Raw genomic sequence first — 20879 nt, 5'->3', positions numbered from 1 at the left:
CTTACCTAAGAAGATGTCATGTCTGAAAATATTTGCTCGCGTTTATAAGCTGAATCGAATGCAAGACAAAATGGCAGAGCCATTGTATGATTGGATTGGAATTTATCAATTTCTCTTTGAAATTATTACAATTTTTATTTAAAAAAAAAATGTGGACAAATGTCAAGGATTTTTTTTTTTTTTTTTTTAGGATTATGGATTGGTGTTGCCTAACTTATCGATTTCTCCTTAAAATTATAATTTTCATTTATCAAAAGCAAAAATGCCTGTTTGTTACTGCGACTTTCTAATCAAACAAAAATGTTGTTATTATTATTAATTTTCAGTTTATTTTTTTATGTATTATTCAAGTGTTCATTTCATATTTATGTTTTATAATTTATTTTTATATATTCATTTTTGGAACTCAAGTGGGTCATTTGAAACTATGAAATTGGTCACTTGGTGACCTGCAGCATAGGTTGTTGAGGCCCTGATCTAGATTGAAGGATGTTATAGCTGAAACAGTATAATAATTTTTTTTTAATTATTTTCTTTTGAGTTTGGCATAAATGAATATTTCTATAAAGTGCATGCATGTATCTGAATCCCATAAACAGTACCCACTAGATATCTTGTTCCTCATGATTTAACTTCAGGTATTGTGCAGCTGCTGGAATGGGCCTTTGCAATGGAGTGGTGAAATGTTTTTGGAAATTAAATTACCTATGTGCATAATGGTCAAGTGTGTTGCATTACTAGCAGTTAAGAGATACAGTACTTTAATTAATTCATCAGCTGCTCATTTATGTTTTGTGTATCATAAACATATAACTTGATTTATTTTTGCATTTGTCATTAAAACAATTTATTAACTGTGTGTGACTGCATATTTTTATATCACTTATTTTACCATTCTGGGTATGTTAGTCATGCAGTTTGCTATTTTTTACTCTCATAGTGTATGGAAAGTTAACAATTTAGTTATGTAATTGAATAAGGATTTATAAAATATTTAATCTATAAAATTTTAATAAATATGTTATCAAAAAAGTGAATATCTTTTGAATTGCCAAGTTTGAAGTATCATAACTTGATTCATTATTTTTAGATTTAAAAAAAAGTGCCTGATACTTACTTATTTTTCCTAGTGCACAATAACTGAATTTATTCCTCATGTTTAAAAATCTGTTTCTATAAAATTAAGAAACTCTTAGAAAGGCTTTTCCTTCGTCCCGGTTCATTTAAAAGCATTTTTGTTAAAACATTATCTGAGGAGTAACAGACATAATGAATCAAAGATGGGAAATTAAAAACTAGCTTCCAGTTCATGTAGTCCCCCCCTTAAGAGCATGCTTGCAACAGTCAGGCTCACCTTATCACACAAAAGAGCAGATACTTTTTTTTTTTTTTTAACTGATAAATATTGACTACTTAATTTTCACCTGTTAATGTGTAACTTCTAATTCATTAGCATATGATGCTACAATGACTTTTGCTAGTTTTTAGAACTGCAATAAATTAGAGCACTTGCAGAATACCAAACTGCTTGACGTAATAATGTTTTAGTAATCATTAATTAGACAGAACCAATATCTGGTCAATGCACAGTTTTTTTTTTTTTTTTTTTTTTTGTGTGTGTGTGTGTGCGTGCATGTCTAAGACCCATATTTTTATCACATATTACTGTATATTATATATATACCGGGTGGCCATAATTAAACTGACAGTGCTCACAGTGTTCTGTAGCATGATCTATTTGCAAGAATGATGCCACATTTTGTAGGAAGATTAAACAAGACGGGGGACGAAGGATTCCGCGAAAAAACAAATTAGTTCCAAAAGCCACCGCCAGGGGAATATTTGGCACTGTGTAATAGAAAATAGAGTGTTGACAAATGCAAATTAATACGGAATAAAATTACCTTTTATTATACACATTTTCTGATTTAGTTCAAGCGCAATATGGTAACACTTTTAAAAAAGCGTAAAATCTACATAAACACCGATAAAGTCTCGTGATCTGCAATATCACGTACCCTGAGCAGAAGAAGTTCTTTATTCAAATTTCACGTTACATCCATTTGCACAGTGCCAGCTGCTTGGGTTTTAAAAGGCAATGCGTTACTCTTCGAATCAATCGGATTCACAGTTTATGTGCAATGTCTCCTTCTTTAGTCAAGCGTGCGTTACTGGTCAAATTCTTTTACCTCAATCAGTGCAATGCGTCAGCCGCTCTTCGTGCTTTTAGAACGCACAAAAAATTGCATAAAGGTAACGGTCCTGTGTCAGTTAATGGGCTAAAAGCAATGGTTGCGACATTTGAGAAAGCAGGTTCTCTGAAGGTTCAGTCAGGCAGAGTACGAAAACCTGTACCACAGGATCCAATCGAAGCAGTTGCCGCGGCGATTGTCGACAGAGGACCAGATAATATTGCTGCCACCTCTAGCGCTCGTGGAGTAGCTCGGAATATGGATATGCCTTACAGTATGATATGGAAAATCTTACGAAAGATTATCAACTTCTATCCGTACAAGATTAGCTATGTACAGGAGTTACTGTACCACGACCATGATAAGCGATTGACTTTTGCTCTCACCTTTCTTGCCAGAATGGAAATGGATGATGCTTGGCCGTGAAAAATCTTATGGGGAGACGAGGCCCACTTTTACCTGAATGGAACTGTGAATACCCAGAACTGCCGAATTTGGGATGACCACCACATGTAGTCACAGCAATTCCCTTACATTTACCAAAGGTAACTGTTTGGTGTGGGTTCACAGCGGAATTTATCGTAGGTCCATTCTTCTGTGAGAACATTACCCCGACAGGACACCAGAAACCTGTTCTGTAACCGGAGAGAAATATCGCCATATGTTGAACAGCTTTGTCATTCCGGCACTTCAGCAATGACAGTGCCTGGGGTAAATCATTTTCATGCAAGATGGAGCCCTTCCACATGTTGCAGTACGGGTGCAACAGATGCTACGATAGAAATTCACAACAGAGAGAGTCATTAGCCGCTACTTTCCAACTGCATGGCCATCTTGGTCGCCTGATCTTACCTCATGTGACTTCTGGTTATGGGGTTACCTTAAGTCCAAGGTCTATCAAGGAGTGGTCCAGGACCTGGCTACATTGAAGGATAACATATCACGGACTGTACGGGAGATTCCTGCAGACATGTTACTTTCTGCTGTTGTGCATACTGTGCACAGAATGCAATATGTGGTCCACAACAACAGCAGTTACATTGAACCTCATTTGAATGCAAAATAAAAGGTAATTTCTGTATTGATTTGCATTTGTTAACACTCTATTTTCTATTGCACAGCGCCAAATATTCCCCTAGCGGTGACTTTTGGAACTAATTTGTTTTTTCACGGAATCCTTCGTCCCCTGTCTTGTTTAATCTTCCTACAAAATGGGGCGTCATTCTCGCAAATAGATCGCGCTACAGAACACTGTGAGAACTGTCAGTTTAATTATGGCCACCCGGTATATCGCATATTACATATCTAAGACCCATATTTTTATCACATATTACTGTTCAAAGTGGGTTACTGCATATTACAAAAGAGCATCCTTTACAACATTTTTAAATTGTTTGATTAACAAAGAAAATAACAGTTTTCCAATTTTTAACTTAATTTTTATTTATTTATTTATTTATTTATTTTTTGGAGTGGAGGTCTTTTTAAAAATTCAGTATAATAGTCTATGAAATGAGCCCTTTTATTTATTTGAAAACTCCCCTCTCCTTCCCTCATTTTCGGAAAAAATAAAATAAAGTAAAAGATTTAAGAAAAAGTTTTTTAATATCAGAACACAAGAAAGAATATCATAAATCTTAAAATTCTATATTGCATGATTTAAAAAATTAAATGTCTTTAAAATGTTTAATTTACTAAATGTCTGAAATTTGTGATGTTATGTATGAAATTTATTTCTAGTTCACAAAAAATATATGTTAAAAAATATTTTGTTTAATGTGATATACATTTTCTTAACTTATGGCTATATGTTTAGTGAACCACATCGAGAGTCTGATGAAATCTCTGCTTTGCATTGTGTCGTCTGCTAGTGAAGATGGAAATAAAGAATCTTTAAATCAGTTTTTATGCATGATTAGTGACTTTATAGTGAATAGAAAATGTCATGCTTTTGTCTGCCTGGTAAGACATTTACCTGCTATAATTGTTATTAGTTATTTTAAGTATGATTACTTTTTGAGACATAAATATGCATTATTCATAGTTTGCAACAAAGATTCTGGACTTAATATACGTGTTCATAAACCAGGTATTTTGATAATATATAGTCATATTTGTAGTGCACCTGTGTTTATAGCGAGCTACAAATGAGCCTTAAATCTGAGGTAAAAGATAAGTTGAGGTGAAAATTAAAATACATTAAATTAAATGTTATTGTGAAAATGATAGAAAAATATATTTAGAGGTTGCTGTGTTGAGATTCATTGGAAGTATCAAAATATATCAAAATAAATTATTACTCTTGCATGCAATTATGTATCTTTCTGCATAGTAGCCTATTAGTGATTAGTTAAGATTTATGTTTCTGTTTTGTTGTCTATTAGTAAGTAGCCTTACATAGTTGCTTATTAGTATTATTATTTAGATTAAAATCTTGACATTACATACATATTTCCTTAAAAGGAACTAAAAATGTGAAACTGAAAATCTCTTTTCTAAATTTCTTTTCATTCGGATACTCAAATCAATATACAGAGGAACCTCGAGATACGAGTTTAATTCATTCCAGCATTGATGTCGTATCTAGAAACACCCCCAAAAGTATCAACATAAATATCAATTTTTTTTAATAAATAATACTGGTAAATAATATAACCGTAGTTTATGATAGCTTCCAATACTGAATCACCTTTTAACTTCTTCTCGTTAGTCCACACCAACAACAGCCTTTCAACATCTTCTAGTTGTTTTGGATGGTGCTTGGAATTAACAGTAACTCTTTTGGCCACATCAAATTTCTTTCTTCTTCTTCAGACTAGTGCAGAACGTCGATGTTGACGAACTGGCGAGACCGTAAATCTTCGCCAGTTCCATCACTCTCACATCATGCCTTTGTTTATCTGTAATTTCTTTCTTAATTTCAATGGCCATGGTTTCCTTCCTTTTCTTTGCAGAACTATCTGAGGCAACAATCTTCTTGGGAGGCATCGTGAAATAATTATTTTCACGTAAAATGTAAAAAAGCAATTAATTCACAAGCGCACAAACCAGATCCATTTAGACTTGATAAGGCCTTAAGCTATTTGGGAAATGGGGCCCTTTATAAGTCTGTTATACTATATATTAATACTATATTTATACTACATTTTAAGGTTTTGAGACCCCCCCAAGGAAGTGGGGCCCCTAAGCTATAGCTTGTGTAGCTTATACGTAAATACTGCACTGGCACAAACATGCAGATCAAAGAACACTGAGTGATCTGTCAAGGAGATTCCCCGAGTCAATCCAGATTGGGAAATAGCACCATGCATACCACCATCCTGGCTTGTTGCTCGTTGTTCGAGTCATTGCTCATATTTAGACACGAAATTTTTGCTCATACTTTCCTTGTATCTCGAATTTCTTGTATATCTCGTATCTCGAAGTTCCACTGTAGTCAAGTAATTTCAGTTATGAAATGAATTATTTTATTTCTTTCTTTATTTTGTTTTTATTATTTCTTAATTTATTTATTGTTTCTTGTTCTTATTTGCTTATTATACTGTAATTGTTGTTTAAGTGCATTAAAGTTACATTCCCATAATGGTGATTTTTTTATTTGAATTTTGAATCTGTAATAGTTGTTTTAAAATTATTTATTTAAATTCTAATCCTATATTTATGTATTTGTATGTCATTTTAGAAAAGCATCGAAAGCTGTAGCAAACTGCCTAGGAAGATATTAGTTTCTCACTGTTTCAATTATGGAACTCTGAAATCTCAAGTAAGAACTGGAATTTCAAAAGAATTTTTATTACATTAAAAACAAAAAAAGTGTAAAATAAAGTATTTTGTGCAATTATAGCTGAATCATTTTTAGTTCTTGGTAATAATTCTGTTTATGAAGATAAGATACTAATTTTATTGCAAGAGAAAAGGGAAAATTCCTAAAGTTTTACCAGAATAAATAATGAAAATTTCAGAAAGTTTTATGATCTGAGATATATTATAACATTTTCAGATTGAGGATTTATATTAACAAATTCATGACTGGCAGATTTTTTTATGCTTCTAATACCGAGTACCGGAAGAAATAATGAAATTCTGAAGCTAGTTGCTGCAAACTTGTGTCATTAGGGTGAAGATAAAATTTATAAAGTGTGCTTTAAAATAATAATGTTGTAAATAAGTGTTTTTTAAAATAAAAAAAAATTCATAATTTTTATACTTGCTTTTCAGGTAGATAATAGACTACTTGATATTATCTTTCTTAGCTTAATTAGCATTATATTGCATGTATTTTGGTATTACAGAGATGAAAGATAAAATTTTATATTTCTGTTTAGCATGATAAATCAAAAATCAATGACTGTTGCATAAGAGAATTCTACATAATTTGCATATGTACAAAATATCACAACTTTTTCTATGAGTTTTGCAGACTCCACAGTGATACTTTCATTTTCCTGACTGTGTGATTCTTTCCAACTGGTGTGTTGCTACGTTACCTTGTAGAGACATTAGGTATTTTTTGGAAGCAGGCAAGAGGAAAAATGAGCAAGCGCCCTCGCCGGGAATTGAACCACAGATCTCTGGAATACCACCCCAGCATTCAGAACCACGAAGGCAGACTAGGAAGGTGGGAGAAATACCCTATAACCTAAAAGTCTATAAGGAGGATCATAATGAGGTGCTGAGCCCACTGCTGTTGAGCTACTATTTGTTATTTTTAGGGATCATGATATTCAGTAGGAAAATAAATTCATTCTTCTGCCAGAGTTTGCAAGAATTTTGAAAAAGTTATTTTGGTATTAAGACTGAGTTTATGATACAAAATAAATGAATTGAAGAGTGTGCAGCATAAAATAAGCGTAAAAACTCTTTTTGCCCATTTGATAGATTTTCACAAAAATGAATAATATGAAAGGTATTAAGCAGCAAGATCAGCACCTTTCATATGTTGGTTTTATTTCATTATGTCTTCAGGCTTACAAACTTACTGTTGAATACTTTTATATATTTTTCCAGTCTCGATGAGATATCAGTATTGTGTACAGTGGATATTATTCGAACATCTTGTTTATCTTTCCATGTGAGAAATAGTACCTTACCTTTGCACCGAAATTCAGAATCACTTGTTTTCAATCTGAGATCATGTAGTTCCTCTGAAAACCTCTATTCCTAAATGTTGTACAACATGTTTGAACATGTTTTAAGTTGTGCAGGAGTCTTAATTTTCAGTAAATGCCAGAAATCTGTTAGTGCCACACAAGAAGATAATGTGGAATTCAAAGCAAAGGCTTTGAGGAGGTTTGAATGGATAGAATCATGTTAGTTCTTAATTTTATAAGAAATAGATCTTTTTTCTGAAGAAATGCATTAATTTGTGTGATACCAGTTATATTGAAATATATCAACTAGTTTAGTTTTCAGTCTAACTATGTATGGTATGCATTTTGTATAATTAGTTAATAGTCTTTTGATATAATTCCCAATGACATTCATTTCACTATTTATAGCTTTTCCTTTGAGCAAGGTATTGATTTTCAGTACACATCAGAAATTGGTGTCATAGAAGAAAATAGTATAGAACTGGAGATTCCAATATCTAGGATCATCTAAACACTTAAGTTTTGCAAATGATAGATCTGTGTTCTGCAGAAATATGTCCACATACATGACAGCAGTTATGCTGAAATAGCTAAGCTTTTGGTATAATCTTGCACATTTACTCTTCTGACTATTTTGTATGACTAGTTTATTATCTCTTTATAGAGTTATATCTTGAGAGGGGAGTGTAAAATCATAGGTTTAAATTGTTAATCATAGTTATAGTTTGATAATCTATTTTGCAAAAATTAAATATATATTGCTCATAGCTATGTAATGTGGTATAAAAACTATACATTCAATGAAAGGGAACTAATAAAACAAGATTACTGAGCTAATTTACATATTTTTCATTATTTCTTTTTTTGCAGGACATTTTAAATAAATTTTATATGCATTATTTAAAATTATTTAATTAACATACTGTTATACATTGATTTATTTAATTCAGTGGTCTCAAACTGGTGGACTGCAGGCCACATTTGGCCCCCAAAGAATGTACTTTTGTATAGTCAGGCACAATAAAGTTATGCTGTACTTATAATAATGGAATATCCATTCCAAAATATCAAATCATAAGGAAGAATTTTAAATGTTAGGAGACAAATTTAGGAAAGAAAAATTGTGGTTTCTGAAATCTGGTTTACAACAACAAAATATTTTGCAGAAGTAAGTAAATCTTATGAAGCAACAACTTGTGCAAGTTTACTTTCATACAGATTACATTGGAAATCCTCATTGCAGTGAGTGGCAATATTCATCTTTGCTGCACAATATGTGTATGTGCCCACCATAGCATGAGTGTAAAAACTTAAACTTTTAAACTTTTTTTGCTGACACTTACTATTTACGTCTCACCTTTTTTTTTTTTTTTTGCTTGTTTTATTGCTTCTTCTGAACTTCTTTGTCCTGGCAAATAACAATCGTTAAAAAATATTGATTTGTCAGCCAATCTAGTAGAGGAATGTATTAACGAAATCATTTTTGATTTATAATGTCAGTTACAAGAAAAAAAGTATAGATTTTGCAGCATTCTCAGTAGCCGTTGATGAGAGTACTGACATTACAGATAAGGCATAAGTTTCCTTTTTGTATGAGGTGTTACTGATAAATTTCAAATAATGTAGGAATATCTGAAAATATTTCTTATGAAAGAAAAATTTAAATTTAGTACACTGGATTTTTTTTAAAATTACAACTGTATAAGTACAGTTAGAAGAAAATGTTGAATTTGCAAGTGATTGTGCTGCTTCTATGGTTAATAAAAATGAGTAGCAGTAAACTTCAGAAATGTAGTAAAAAACGAAAACTTTCAGAATGCTTTTTTACTATATGTTGCATTGTTCATCAAGAAGTGCTTTGTGCCGAAAATCTGCATGTGCATAATGTTATGGAAATAGTAAAGGACGAGCTTTGAATCATTGAGAATTTGTTGCATTGTTCAAAAAAACTAAAAGTGAGTATGCAGAAATGATTTATCGTAATAAATTTTTATCTATATATATATATATATATACAATCCATTAAAATTGGTACAGCATAAAGTTTGCATGCAATAAATGTCCAGTTTGCATGAAAGGTACTACATATTGGGATGTACAAATGATTAGCATTCCAGTACATGCAGATGAAGCAATGATGTGAACAAATGGGGAAATTGCTCAGTAGGTTTCTCATTTGGAAATTGGTTGTTACAGGTTATGTTATGCATTATGTGAGAAGCGAAAACTCCTACCATCATTTGTGGGAATTCGACAGTGGCTTATCAAGACTGCAATTTATTTTTCCGTGACATTACTGCTCATGTTGGTCAGAATTCAAGATTGTCAGGTGATTATTGAATTGATGCATCCAGGAGGGAGTCGTACTGAACACCATGTAGGGTCTCAGTGGCCCCAGGTCACTAATACTTGAGAGGACATGTTATTCTCTCGACCTTTGCAGCTGTGTAACGTACCCTGAGTCAGGAACTTGGCTTATGTGCAAGGTAATAAGTTTTCATACAGACATTGTGATGTCTGCAGCACTGCAGACTGTCAGCACAGCAACCATTGTTAAGGCTTCCCTTGACGCTACACCAGAGATAGGCACACATACTGTGGTGTCATGAGTGACAACACTGGACACAAGAGTAGCACTACATGAACTTTTTTTAGACTAATCCTAGTACTGTGTACAGCATCATAATGGATGTATCCATAAGTGGAGGTACTGAGAAAAATGATCTTTGCCAGCTTGTATTCATCATCATCAAATAGGCCCAGCACCTGACATGCTTGTGCAGAGTATCATTAGTTTCACCCGATTACTTCTTGCTTGCATAGCCAGTAATATAAATTGCCACCATAACATTTCTGACGTGTTAAGGCCAGAGGGCTGTGTGCTATCTTTGAGGCTTACATGCCATCTTTCAGCAAGATAATGCTCCACTGCTGTTACCACCTCTGTTGCCTGTGCTGTCATGACTTTTCTTGATACAGAAGGGGTTTGACTGATGCCTTAGCCTGCAATTCTCCAGATTTCTTATCCTTTGAAAACGTCTGGTTATAGATTGCTGAGATATTGCATGCCATCGCTCGTCAACCACTACATCTGATGAATTGTGGCATAGAACTGAAGCAACATCGAATAAAGTACCCCCATATCTGTCATCCAAGTTCAATTCAACTTTATGTCCAGCCAGATTACAACTATTATTGCTACCCATGGTGGCAGCTCTGTATACCCTACCAATTTAATCATGTCTTCCTCCCATTATACTGCATTTATACAATAAATAAGATTCTGCTATTTACTCTCCTTCCGTGCCATGCAATTTTAATGGCCAGCAGTATATGTTCACACACATACACATATACAAGGTGTCTGAAAGGGCCATTGCCAAACTTAACATGCTAGTCTGGCATACCATGACAAACAAGATTTACATAAGAACTTGGGTCCGAAAATGCAAACGGCGGGGGCAATGGGCAAATGTGTCACAGACACGTGCCGCCGCTTCCAAGATCCTTGGGATTAGATACATGTCCGATGTTATGGTCATCTTGTACACCATGGACTTCATGTATCCCTAGAGGTAGAAATCCAGGAGAGTCAGGTCGAGAGATCACGGTGGCCATGTGACTGGTCTCCTTTTCCCAATCCAGGAATGAGGATATGTCCTTTTGAGGTATTCCCACACATTGCTGCTAAAATGTGCAGATGCTGCATCATACTGAAACATCAACCATGAGCTCTGGCAACACTTTTACCGTAAAATGTTCATAAAGAACTAAATTAGTAAAAATGATTCATTCTTCTCCTGCAATGTACTCGCCTGGAATTATCACACTTCTCGCTCTTCCATAAGCCTCACAGACCAGCATGTTAAGTTTGGCAATGACATTTTTGAGACACCATATATATGTGTGTATATATATGTAATTCTCATTTTATTCACAGGGAAAATAATTCCACCCTATCAGATGCTTTTTATTACCCTATCCTGCATTCGTCTTGCATGAAATTTAAGATCACTGATTTAACTAAAATACTATTACATATTAATGTAAGGTAAATGTATAATAGTTAATAAGAGAAAATGCTATTTAACATTTATTAATGGAAGGCTTCCTTCCGCCCACTCTTATTTTTTGTGGCTGCATTTGCTAAATAGTATTGAAATGAAAATCGAAAGCCCACAACCCCCCCTCCTCCAAAAAAATCTATTACTGCATTTAAAATTAATTAAATATATATAATTGAATAATACAATTTATGTAAAAATAAAACAGTATTTAGAAAAAATAATGAAATATATGCCAGTCTAACTTATTTTCTTATTCTGAATTCATATTGGAATGTACCTTTTGCAGTATTTTCATGTTTTATACTTTAGTGCTTTATTTTGCTTGACTTAATGTTTTTTAATTATGTTTTTTAATTGTTTTTTAATATTTTTTTTAATTTTATTTATTTGTTTTATAGGTGGAACAAGCATTTTACAATATGAATTATTTTCTAATCAAATACTAATATTCAATTTTAATCATTCTTTTCTTTTAATTCAGGATATATTGAGTATTACATTGTTGAAGATGCTTCTGAATCCTTATTTACTTAGTAGTGAAAAATCTAAGAGGTATGTTAATGTTTTGGGTTAAAAATAAAAGTAACTATAAATTAAAATTTGTAAGGATACCATCTGATTATCTGCACCACCTGAAAATTCATCAACTTATTAGCGCCTGTGAATTTTTAAAAACTTTTGTTAGGCTATTTTAATGGTGCATGTTCTATTCTCTTCATAAATAGTCCTAAAAATGAGCATTTTTGCATAATTCATAAAATTCCAGGCTCCCATTACAATTAGTTATAATCATCAAAAATTCTGTTTTTGAAAAGTGCAGCAAAACACCGATTAAATATAAAACATCAATCAAGGTGTACTCAAAGACATGCATAGTATATGCATGCTGCTCAGGTTGGCTATTGTCTCATGTATAGTTGAAAATATGTCATAAACATGATTCATTTGGGAGTGCACATACTCAGAAGGCAACCTTTTGCAGGTTTGCAAATTTTAACACTTAACATAATTTTGAGAGTTACCGAGTTATTCATATAAATATATGATTGCTTTCTATTTGAAATGAATGATAACTGTATTTTGAAAGAATGTATTTTAAAATCAGGCATTGCTATTTGTACTCACTATAACTTAGATATTTTAATTCTTTTAATTAAGAGATATTTTTATTTTTTTAACATTAAGGTTCCTATAAAGCTTTTTTCTTTTATTGTTATTTATTTACTTTGAAATTTTGATTTTTTTTAAGTAAAATTGATAAAGGGAAAAAAATCAGGTATCAGAAAATTTGAGCTTTTTATATATTTCAGGTTATCCACGTTTAATCGCCTTGTTCAAGCCAGTATTAGTGAATCTCTTTCGCCTTTGCTAGTCACAGAAAAATTTATCCACATCACAAAAGCTTCACTAATCAATTGCTCAGATACTGAAATGCTTCTTGAAATTTGGTCATATATTGCTTCTTCTCTATTGGATACAATTGAAAAGGTTTTGTTATTATTATTGTTACTATTTGAATTTATAAAATAGTATTCTTTCATTCAAAACTAGTAGATTATTATCATCAATTTATACAGTTAAAAGTCATTAATCCGGACACCCATAATCCGGAATGATCTATAACCCGGACCTCAAAGCTACAAACTTTCTGCGCATTCGTCAACGCATAATGCGTGAACGATGCGCGTACTGTCCTTTAGGCATGCGCATGATACGTTTACGCATGCGCGTTTAATGTATAACGGACGGTATAAGCTAAGCTAAAATTATCTAATTATCTATTTCAGTTAATGTTGCAGATTGCATTGTTCCTTAATCTTCGAATTGGAACCGGCTGATTATTTTTTGCAGACTGTTAGAGCAATTTTATAAAAGTAAGCTTAAACTTTCGATTATGTCAAATAGAATTTCCGATGCTGGAGCTGCAAAGCGAAAGCATGTTTCGATGTCCATTAAAAAAAAGTGGAACTGCTGCAAAAAAAGGATAAAGGCATGAAGAAAGTGACAGAGAGGTGATTTGTTTCTCTAACCATTCCGAAATCTGTTTATCAATTTCACGCTGCTCTGCGGAAGAGGGTGGGAAACGTCGCGACGCGCAATGAACTGGAAGTTGATCTGTCAGCACTATCCTCAACTTCAGGGCAGATGTTTTTATTTTATTCGGCTTATAATTCCCCACTAAATGTAGTTTTCACCTCGATGTACTCCAATATAATTTAAATCGATTTCCTCGCCATTATAAATATCATGAATACACATCAAATAGTTTTCTGGTTGCAATTTTCTAATTTCGACTATGCGTAATGTGTGCTTTGCGCATGCGCGCATTGAAAGAAATGTTTAATAAAGTAAGCAAATAAATATTAAACTTTTTTTTTGTAAATTTTGATACCCTTTAGATCATAATTACTCTTTATTTTGTAAATTACGGTTTCATATTTTTAATTTTATAATTTCTGCATGCCATATTACCAGATTTAAACTAATGATCTATAACCCGGAAAAACCGATAATCCGGAATCGTTGAAGTCCCGACAAGTCTGGATTAAGGCTTTTGACTGTAGTTTATTTGGGCAAAAGAGGTTAGTTAGTGTCCTGTGAATTTTTTTTATGCTAATTAAATAAATTTCTACATGTCTATAATTTTAGTTCTTATTAGCTCTTTATGCAAGGAGGTGTATTGGATTTATATTACAGGGTGTTTATGAATGAATGGTGCAATTTTAAAATTTAGTAATCAATCAGTGCATTATTTCATATGAACAAACCTTACGGCATTCTTGCCACACTTGGTGTAGCATGTCTGCGGGGATGGTCTGCAGTGCATGTTTTATCTGATTACAAGCTTCGTCAAGGGACATGGATATTGATGGTACATAAACAAGGTTTTTGATAAACCCGTAATAAAAAAATGGTGTTAAATATGGTGAAAAAGAGGGCCAGGGGAGAACGTTGTTGTCTGCTGTTGTAACATATCCAATCCCGTGTTGTTCACCAACACGGGATTGTTCACCAACAACGTGATTAAAAAGCCCTCATACATTCCTGTGAAAATGGGGCAGGGCATCGTCCAATTGCAAAATGTAATCATCATAATTGGTGTTCAGCTTTGGTAACAACCAGGTTCCCAACATGTTTAGAAATGTGTCACTAGTCAGAGTTTGTTTGAAGAAAAATGGGCTGTGCACCTTCTCGCAGGACACCAGTCAGAATGTTCACTTTTGGAAAGTCACGCTGATGCTTTATCTGTGTATGTGGTTTCTCACTTTCCCGGCTATGGTTATTGTGTTTGTTCACCTTGCCACTTACATGGAAAGTAGCTTCATCGCAGAAGATGAGTCTTTCTGCAAAACGATCTTCCTCCATTTTTAAATGCATCTCTTCACAAAAATCATGCCTTACTTTGTAGGGTTCAAGACACAGCTGCTTATGCAACACCTTTTACATCTGATTCTTTGGCATGCCCAATTTTCTGCTTGCTTTACTGACTTGCAAGGACTTCACTGAAATGCCTCTTGCATTCTTTCAGTTTTTGCATCAGATATATGAAGTCAGCCAGGACAAAGGATGGGTGCCTTTACAAAGGCATTCAGTTTTCATGAACTGTCAGTACCACCTACTTATGTTATTCTTGTCTTGTGGGTCTTTCCTAAACTGAGCACAAAACTCACACTGCACTATAACCACAGATCTGGACACTTCAAAACAGAGGACACAGAAAGGCCTTTTCCTGTTGCAACATCATATTAGAAACTGATGCTGTGGCTGTGCAGTAATCATGACAAGCAAACAGCAGGTAGCACATTAGAAACTTGGACAATTGCCATTGCTTACGGCTTAGGTTTTACCATGGGTAAGGTATTAAATTGATTTATTACTAATTTTAAAACCACACTATTCATTTATAAACATCCTGTATTATACTCATGCAATTAAGAGAATTTGCTAATTTATCTAGTTTTTATAAAGGTATTGAGCCAAAGCTACTAATTATTCTGCCAAAGAATTAAGCAATTATTTTAAGTCAAATACATAAGTGTACACATGTGTGTCTGCAGAGTTGTAATTATGAAGGAGATATAAGCACATGAGAGATTTTCGGCAATTTGTGTGTTCATACTCCTTCAAGACATTTACCATGTTTCTCCCAAGAGTTGGGTAAATTTTATAAGGTGTCAGGTAATGTGAGGAGCTATGAATGCATGGATGACAGAATAAGATGGAGAATTGTTTTGTAGATTGGAGGGAAGCCAATCTCAAATGCAGGTGGCTACAGAGCTTAAAGTTATGCTCAATGAGTTCTGTAATTTGCGGAAACAATTTCAAGATACTGGATCCATATCAAGAAGACCTGGATAGGATCAACCAAGATTCACAATGACGAATGAGGATTGTTATTTTGCATTTTCAGCATGGCAACACGAGACTGCAACTCACAGCTCTGGACTGTATTGTGAACTGTATGCTGCCACTGTACTCCTTCACCACTTACATTTACCCAAAGGCTTCATGAGATAGGGCTGTATACCTGAAGACCTGCTGTTTGTGTCCCTTTCATTGCAGCACACAAGAGAGAGTATTTAGCATGATGCAGACAACATGCATCTGGGACCAGACTTCAGTAAAACACTGTGCTTTTTTACAGATTAATCGATATTCATCCTGGGCACTGATTCTTGGCGGATCTGTATCTGGAGAGAGTTTAGAACATGATACCATCCCTCCCTCATCAGGGAAAGGATTTGAGTAGGCATTATGTTGGACAACTTCACACCCCCCTTCAGGTGTTGACAAAGGCTCCCTGACTGCTATGCCATATAGAGAGGAGATTGTACAGCCCTATGTTGAACTTTTCAGGTATACAGTTGGTTTTAGATTCCTGTTAATGGATTACAAAGTTTAGTTTGTAACCTGGGAAGTGAGGATATTCACCACATGGATTGGCCAGCCAGGTCTCTTGACCTGGGGAGCATGTTTGAGATGCTCTTGGAAGGACAATTTCCTCTTACCATTTTCATTCAAGAAACATCCTAGAGTTAAAAACTACCTTGCTTCAGGAGTGGGATCCACTGCCAAGGAACTTCTGAACTGCCTCTTGTCCAGTATGCCATCACACTGCACAATTTGTCTGGCTATGAGAGAGCTATAAAAGTGAATACCTTATATTAGTTCATTTCAGTTTGAAATCACAACATGGATTTTGGACATCCCTGCACTGTGAGCTTTACTGATAATCATATGCACATAAAATGACTTTTGAATGGCACATTTCTTTCTCTGTTATAAATGAATATTCATAACAAATTTCATTAAAAATCTTTCCATCAGTTTTTCAAAAATTCATATAAAGTGCAAATTCTCTTAATTTGCCATGCATATGTATCACTACTACTACAGTTAATAAAAGAATTACTCTATTTAAAGCTAAATATCATTAACTAAATATATATGCAGAGGATGCATGTCACTTTTATAGGTGGCTGTATTAATGTATGCTTTAAAATTAGTAGATCATTGTATTTGTAATGTCCACTTTATCGAAGAAATAGTCAATCAATTTTGTGTCTTAATTCTGCATTTGTGGAAATTTCACTTAATTCCTGCTTTATAATGTTTTATAATTGTACATAATTGTACATTTTATGTTCTATAATTGTACATCATATCAGTAAAAATGTTAGATGTTCAACGTCTCTGCCGTATCCATCATTGTGTTAATATGTAAACAAACATATTTTTAAAAATAAGTTTCTTTTCACTCAGCAGTGGAAGTTTTTTAAAAATAAAAGTTGCACATTAATAAAACAAATAGAAGTGATGTAGTATGTGATCTACCGTTTTAGTTATTCATTTTTCCTTAGGTGGCACCATTATAATGTTGAAAATAAATACTGATAAGTAAGAATAGTTTAATGAAAATTATTCCATTAATTAATTTAATAAAAATTGAATTTTTATTTCCATCAAATTTCAGTAGCTTCATAATTCAGTAGTAATTGCTTCATAAAATAAAAATTTCAGCAGCTTTCCTGTTCGAAGATATGATAAAATGGAAAGAAAAAGAAATAATTGAAACAACAACCAATTTTGTAGGTGTTGTGTAACTAAAAGTGTTAGATTCTATAGTATATTATTACCAGATTAACTTCTATATTGTTCTTAAAACAGGTTTGCCACTCTACCGAGAAAACCGGAAAAAGTCAGGGAATTTAAGTGTTTTAGTCAAAATCTGGAAAAGTCAGGGAATTTCATACAACGATCCCGCCAAAAAAGGCGAGTTTTGCACCGACGACGGAAGAGATCACTTTTTTGGCGAATTGTGTATCACGTGAGTGTCATTCGGGCAGCTGGCATAGAGCCAATTTTCGCAGCTCCAATTTGATTGTCTTTTTAGAAAGGCAAAGCAAGTTTCCCGCAACTTTTGGTTTCCAGTAACCTCGAGAATCGCATGTGCAGTGCATGAACTAAAGAAAGTACCTGTTGTCATATAAAACAAAATGGGTTTAATCCTAGTATACGATACCAATCAACCAGATTAGAATAAAAAAATATGTATTGTAAAGATGGAAAACCTCTCTGCAACAGACATGGCTTCGTTCCATCATAGCGGGAAACAGGTGTGCATGCACGATATATCTGTCGCCAAAGCTTGAAACCGGTGTCGAAGTTCGAAGGTCACGTTATCAAGAGTTCATAAAATGAATATCATTTAAAATTTCTTTAAACTCTAAAGGAAAAGAAAATATTTTTTGGTGCAAGTAAATTAATTCATGGATTAGTTATTTTGAGGGGGGAAATCTACGAAAATCCGTTTTTAAAATTATTGCAAAAAATCCAAGAAAAAACGTTCTTTGATAAAACGTTTCTTCTTGGATTTTTCGCAATAATTTAAAAACGGATTTTCGTAGTTTTCTTTTTTGTCAAAGAACGTTACTTCTTAACACGTGTTTCTCAATTTCCTGTATACATCGCGGAGAGGGAAATTCTGGCCACCAGGTTCCGTCGCCAAATCCCTTGGCAAATTTTCCCTCCGCTTTTTACATAGACGTTCTTTGGTTAGAATAATCTCCATGTATGGTACAGCGGGATTTGGCGACATGATGATGAGCAGTAAATGGGTCATTTTGTTCTTGGCGACAATTTTCAAAATCATGCGAAGGCCGTATCGTATACTAGGATTTTACCGCAAAATCTTTTTTCTTTTTTTTTTTTTTTTTTTCTTTTTTTTTTAATAAATACCTTGTCATTTTGCAGTAAAATAAAAAAATAGTAATCAATCATCTAAGATAACCATGTAAAATAACTATATTCGCTAAAATATCATTGATTAATTAAATTTTTAAGTAATTATCTTTATTTTTATGTTATTCATATCATTTAATGTTGCTTCTTCCCTCTAAATTTATTTATCATTAGTAAATAATATTTCCAAATTTCAGGAAATTTTCTCTGGCATAATCCTGAAATTAATTCTAGCAGTATGATGACATCACGAAATTTAATGCACATATTTTTTCCTTATGTATGCTGCGAAATAAATATAAAATACTTCAATTTAGTAAAAAAATATCATTAAATAGATTTCTTTCTTTCGTTTAGCTGCAGAATGTCTGCAAAAAAAGCCTTATTTTATTCCAGATTGGGAAAATTCTAATCTCAATCCTCAGTGGAGAAAACAACTCCTATTATAATAATATTTGTGTTTTCAAGTGTTAAGGTTCCTTTTAAGAATACACCTCACATAAATTAAATTTATCTAAAATCTAACCTAACTTTTAGCATTGCGTTGTGATTTATAAGAACCGGATTAGCCTCGTGTCGAACTGGGGATGATCATGAGTAATAATTAAATAAAACATACAGTTGTTATCCAATGTATATATCTTAAATTTTATTAAGTTTTTTAAGAGGAAAAGTAAACAAAATTATCAAACAAAGTGTACCAAGAATAATTAAGAATAAATGTCCTCTGAGATTTATTGAATAATTAAGTGAATTTGCTACACAGTACAAGTAATACCATAATTAATTTACCTCTTAGCACAGCCAACGTACATTACGTGGATAGACTGGAATTTTCTCGAAACATACCTGGAAAACCTGGAAAAGTCAGGGAATTTCATTCTCTGTTTGAGTGGCAACCCTATTAAAATTTAAAGCAACAACAATGTATGGATTCTTTTTCTGCATTTCTCATAATAATTTTGAGAAAGGTGGGCACCAGTAAACCTTCATAAGAAGGAACGGAAACCTTCATAAGAGGGCACCAGTAAAATTGTTTGAACCCTCATGAAGATTTTTAGTCTTTTTAAATAGTAGCCATCTTGCATAAAAGATGCAGATACCTATATGATGAGACTCTGATAAAAAGACTGTTTATGCGGCTAGAAAAAATAAAATCTTAGTCATAGACTAATTTGATTTATTTGATTTGGGCAAAGTATACTAGGGTTATATATCTAACGGGAGGGATGTCTTCATGAGGGACCTTATAAGAGAACCTGGATTGTATCCATGTTACACATGGGAAAAACAGTAGAAAAGCCCATTCAGCTAGCTTGTTCTCCTGGAATCCAACTCTCAAACTACCAGTGCTTAGCAACTTTATTGATCAGTTGCTGGTGGGCTTCTCATTCATAAAAATGTATAATATAAAGTACCATTAGAAACCTGTTTTATTGTTATTATGCTTAAAGATGTGAATGTCACCAACATTTCTCGCAAAATCGTAATTATGAACTAATTATTTTTAATGTCTCATTGTTACACTTCTAAATAGTTTGCTGTAATGAGTCTTATTACTCTAATTCCCAGTCCAGCCCTCAGCTGGACTGGGAAATTAGAGTAATAAGATTCATCGATAATAATAAAGGAAAAGAGCTGTGTTTATTTTTTTTAAATCGATTAGTATGTCAATAAGAGATAGATTAAATTTGAATAAAAACTTCAGTATTTTATACTTTGTAGAATGGTGGTAGATTGAGCTTAGAAGATAAAAATATTCTATTTTGGGCAATGACAACAGATTTTTTTAAAATTCTTGAATTTGGTGATTAAATTTAAAAGACAAATATCTTACACTTTGCCATGTAGCAATGCCTCTTTTAAATCGCTTAGTTTTCTGGTTAAATTTGAAATTTAATGTCTTACTCTTTGCTATGTGGCAATGCATTCCTTTTAAATCACAAAATTTGTTAATCATAATTTAATTAAGTCCACATAAAACATAAAATGAATAAAAAAAAGGAATTTGAATTTCAAAATTATAGCATTGAGGTGCATAAGTTCAAGTGAAAGATTATGTGTTTCGAAATGTAATGGCTTTAGCTGCGAACATTTTTCCACGGTATGAGAGATATGCGAGGTGACACGCACACACACACACACACACACACACACACACACAAAAAAAAAAAAAAAAAACTAGACTGGTCCAATAAATTATTGTACTTATAGAATCAGTTCTCCGTGACGTTATCACCTTCAAAGTAGTCCCTTTCAGCATTCATACACTTCTGCATTTGGTGTTA

The 20879-nt window shown here is 33.2% G+C and overlaps 1 protein-coding gene across 2 annotated transcripts in view; it reads left to right on the top strand.

The window, feature by feature from the left end:
* LOC118199250 (uncharacterized) overlaps positions 1-20879 on the top strand; it is a 249158-nt gene that overhangs the window by 124039 nt on the left and 104240 nt on the right. For both annotated transcript variants that reach the window (XM_085824140.1, XM_085824137.1), the window contains exons 14-17: positions 4009-4154; positions 5875-5955; positions 11831-11901; positions 12660-12837. In XM_085824140.1, the coding sequence (XP_085680266.1) occupies positions 4009-4154; positions 5875-5955; positions 11831-11901; positions 12660-12837 (476 nt within the window). The remainder of the gene's footprint in view (positions 1-4008; positions 4155-5874; positions 5956-11830; positions 11902-12659; positions 12838-20879) is intronic.

The sequence above is a fragment of the Stegodyphus dumicola genome, chromosome 1 (assembly GCF_044657685.1).
Source record: "Stegodyphus dumicola isolate Sdum_Otavi_A_Nest chromosome 1, ASM4465768v1".
In the NCBI taxonomy this organism is placed as follows: domain Eukaryota; kingdom Metazoa; phylum Arthropoda; class Arachnida; order Araneae; family Eresidae; genus Stegodyphus; species Stegodyphus dumicola.
Note: the sequence above shows the minus strand (reverse complement) of the source record. Positions and strands in the feature narration are given on the sequence as shown.